Source organism: Melanostigma gelatinosum (assembly GCF_949748355.1).
Source record: "Melanostigma gelatinosum genome assembly, chromosome: 11".
NCBI classification, from domain to species: domain Eukaryota; kingdom Metazoa; phylum Chordata; class Actinopteri; order Perciformes; family Zoarcidae; genus Melanostigma; species Melanostigma gelatinosum.
Genome location: NC_136644.1, coordinates 4,417,698 through 4,421,874, shown reverse-complemented (window position 1 = coordinate 4,421,874; position 4,177 = coordinate 4,417,698). Strand labels below are relative to the sequence as shown.

General features: G+C 43.1%; 1 protein-coding gene across 1 annotated transcript; it reads left to right on the top strand.

Annotated features, from left to right (window-relative positions):
* Positions 1-219: 219 nt before the first annotated feature.
* On the top strand, positions 220-1,943 carry LOC306784900 (fibroblast growth factor 20-like; the record flags this gene model as incomplete). The annotated part of the gene is made up of 3 exons (XM_079279085.1): positions 220-553; positions 1,443-1,546; positions 1,698-1,943. The coding sequence occupies 3 exons, from the start codon at positions 220-222 to the stop codon at positions 1,941-1,943; spliced, it is 684 nt and encodes a 227-aa protein (XP_079135211.1).
* Positions 1,944-4,177: the final 2,234 nt, after the last annotated feature.

Sequence of the window (4,177 nt, the reverse complement as noted above, 5' to 3'; positions counted from 1 at the left end):
CTTAAATCTTAATTTGATGAATGATTAACGGTTCTGGTGAATGCGCCAAAACGCACTCATTGGGTATTTTCTCAGCCAGCACGTCCAACTTTTCTTTTTCTTCTCATCACGGGCTGACCCTCGTTTGCTGGTTCGTACCGAGGCTCTCCTCTCTGCTCATCACTTGGATCTCGACTTGGACCCCTCTTGCTGTGATCCGGATCGGCTGTCTTATCTGTGATGGGGGCAGCGGCGGAGGTTGGGAGCTTCGTCAACGGATTTGTGGACAGCTTTGGCCCCGCGGGCGCCGCTCCGGCTCGCGTTGGCTCTCATTTCATTCTCACGCCAGCTGGGGCGGTGGACTACAACTCGGTGACCGGACTGATGATGGGGGGACATGGCCAGCAGCAGGACCACCTGGTGTCCGCGGAAAGGCTGTCCCGGAGCCTGGCGGACCTTAGCCATCTGAAAGGGATTCTGAGGCGGCGGCAGCTCTACTGCAGGACCGGCTTCCACCTGGAGATCCGACCCGACGGAACCGTGCAGGGCACCAGGAAGGACCACAGCATTTTCGGTACACAAACCCTTCACAAAAACACCTATTATTATTATGATTATTATGATTATGATTATTTTTCGTGATAGTATAGTCTGATGTAGAATTTCTGCTCTAGGTTATTTTGTAAGATGCAGCAGACTGACAGGTACCCTTATAGTGGAGGCACTGGAAAACACACACACACACACAGAGAGAGAGAGAGAGAGAGAGAGAGAGAGAGAGAGAGAGAGAGAGAATTAAAACAACATCCAAACAGGTTATAATCAAATGCTGATGGACATGAAGTAGCCCACTGTGATGGCAGCTGCTGCTGCTATAACCCTGAACTGTAGTTTATGCTAACAGTTGGTGTTATAATGCATCCAGAGAAACACAGTTCATTTCAAGATGAAAAAGCTTTCCAGCAGGATATTGCTTTGAGTATTTCATGTTTGCACTTTTTTTTTTTACACCACATTTCCTTCTCGAGATTTGATTGGTCATCAAGATAAACGTCTGCAGCTTACTGCAGATCAAAAGTAGACCTCTGAGAGATTTATTTTAGTGCTGCAGACTGGAGCACTTCTGGCACTTGATTTATTCCATTTGAGACTTGGTCGAACTTCGTGCCAGAGGCCATTCCAGATGCCCAGCCTTGCTTGTCAGAGTCAGCGGGTGTGGATATACATAGAGCTATTTACTGTCATTTTTCTGTACTGAGCGCAGTTGAGTCTTAGTCTCACAGTCAATCCATCTTCCGATTTATTAAATTTAGCTTATGCCTCTTACTGTAATTATGTCACAAATACAGATATTGCACAAGCAGCAGTGGAACAAACCTTTGCAGGACTAAAGTCAAATGATTGTGCTCATTGTAATAATGGTCTGACAACTTAATGTAATGTAAAGTAATGTTTGTGTGCAGGTATTTTGGAGTTCATCAGTCTAGCTGTGGGTCTGGTTAGCATCAGAGGGGTGGACAGCAGCCTCTACCTCGCCATGAACAGCAAAGGAGAACTGTATGGATCGGTGAGTACACCCACTATTGACTACGCACTGAACACCAAAGGACTTTACTGGGCCAATTCTCAACATATCCGATTCGTAACCAATTGCCAACAGGTGACATATTTTGCATTGCTGTACTCAGATTTCCTTCTGCTTGTCTTTCTTTCTGCAGGAAAAGCTCTCTGCAGAATCCGTTTTTAAGGAGCAATTTGAAGAAAACTGGTACAACACCTACTCATCCAACCTCTACCGGCATGGCGAAAAAGGTGCATTTTACTTTGTTGGTTTGAACAAAGATGGGACGTCCCGGGATGGAACGAGGTCAAGGCGACATCAGAGGTTCACTCACTTTCTACCAAGGCCTGTAGACCCGGATAGAGTACCGGAGCTATACAGGGACATACTGGGCCAGAGCTGAGACTGACGGGGCATTACCATGACCCTGTCAGAGGCCGTCTGAGCTGAAAGGCAACCCAAGTGCACCTAATCCTAAACCCCTTCTTGAGGGACACGGAAAATCCTGTTGATCTGGGGATCATAAAAAGTGCTCCAAATCAACACTCTCCACCAATGGCATGGAGGAAGAAAAGAGACCTTCTATGAACCACACTAGCCGGGGAGTTTGACTTAACAGCACTAGGGATCTTCTGTGGAAGATGTGAAGGCCCCTTGACAGACACAGGCATCTGGGCCCCTAATATTGCCCCTTTATTGGCCTATGCAGAGGCTCCAGTGGCTAAACAGATGACATTTGGATTTGTTTAAGCTTCCCTGCAAGTCCAAAAATGCATGTTCAAGAGGGCAACAATGTGGGAACGAATAAGTGAGATTAACAACTGGCTGCTAGTATATTGCTTTTTACTGCTGTCGCTGATGAGTCTTGTCAATTCCACTGTTGTCAGTTAATTTTATTCAAAACACTACTGTGGCTGCTAAGTAAATTATTTATTAAAATGCTTAATCCACTGGCTGGTTTACACTAAAAGGTAGTTTCATGCACTGGAAATCAGCCATGTCTGTGGTGGGAAACAAATCTGAGAGTTGGGGGAATCACTATTCACGGACAGTCTTCTGGGATGGCTCGGAAGGATTCTCCTTTGAAACTGCTCCAAAGAGAGATGCTGCTCAGAACATTTTGACTTTTTTACAAAGCCACGCGGAACAAGCAAAGAAGTGCTGATCCAATGGAGCTTTATAAGGACTTGTTCTGTGGTGTACTGTGGCGAACTACTGCGTGTTCTGTTGAAACTCTAGAGATGCTTTCTAGAACCCAGTGAAGGATTTCTGTTGTTCTTCCACCGACTGCGGTCAAACAACGAGCACGGGACCGACAAAGACACCTTTACATACCTGTTGACAGATTGTATTCTTATTTATAAGTTTTTGTTTCCTAGGACATACATATATTTATTTCAATATATTTATTTATTTTGAGAATATATTTTTACAGGTATGAGATGAAATAAAAAAAATATCAAGAACAAGCCATGAATATTTTGTTATTTGTTGTGTCATCATCATATGAACTGCTGCTTTCCATTCTCACAGTGTTATTTATATTCATGTCAGTTTTCAGACTTGACAGTGTCGAAAGACCTCGTGTCATATGGGTCACTGATGAGGCAATCTCTTTACAGTCCAAAATAGGGCACTGTTGCAATATGTCCATTTATCATGTGGACATCTGGGCTTATTATTTGATCTGCTTGCATGTCTGCTTATCTGGAGCTGTTGTTGGACCAACAAGTCCTGGACCTTAAAGCTGGTGTCCAAAATAATTAGAAAATAAAGAGAATGGTCCAAGTCTTTTTTGAACCCCTCCTTACCTGGTAAACTCCCACAAGTTTCAAACTCCACAACCCCAGCTTGTGTTTAATATCTAGTCTTTAGACCCATACTCAAGTTTCTCAAGTGATGTCACTTGAGAAACTTTCTCAGACTTGACAAGGCTCCTCCAGAGCCACAAACGACATAATATGGTTCTATACCAGCTCAGTAAACATACAATACCACAATACAACAGTGAAGTTTAATAATAACCTACATGAATCGAGGAGCATACTTTGCCTTTTCTCACCATACAATAGCACCAATACCTCAAATACCACCTTTTTGCTACTGTGATCTCATCCGTAAAGTTTGTTTACGAACCACCGTGAAGAAAAAAAACATTAGCCTTCAAATTCCTTCATGATCAGGAATTCAAAGTTATGTGACAATAAAACTTTGAATTATAGATCAAACTGTCCTTCAAATAATGTTAGCGAGAAACAAAATGACCAATAAAAGCCTGGTTTGACTGAATTATTTCAAGAATTAAAAACAAAGGTTGGTTTCATGCATTTTTGTTTTTCTAAATTGTTCCTGTGACCATGTTTTCACTGATATCATTGGGAATCTTCAGATATATATTTTAACTGACTGACTGTAAGAATGTCTCACACAAACACAGGAAGGAGAAAGAGAGACCGAGGGAGAGGTGACACACGAAGAGTATGTGCTCCATACTGAAAGAGATGTGATGGCAGTAATGGGAACGGTGGAGAAAAATAACATGAAGTCATCAATGTAAAGAGACAAGCACGCACTTCCTCTGACAGACACTGCAATTAGACAAGTGACTGGCAGGCCGAGTGCACTGCACTCTTTCAT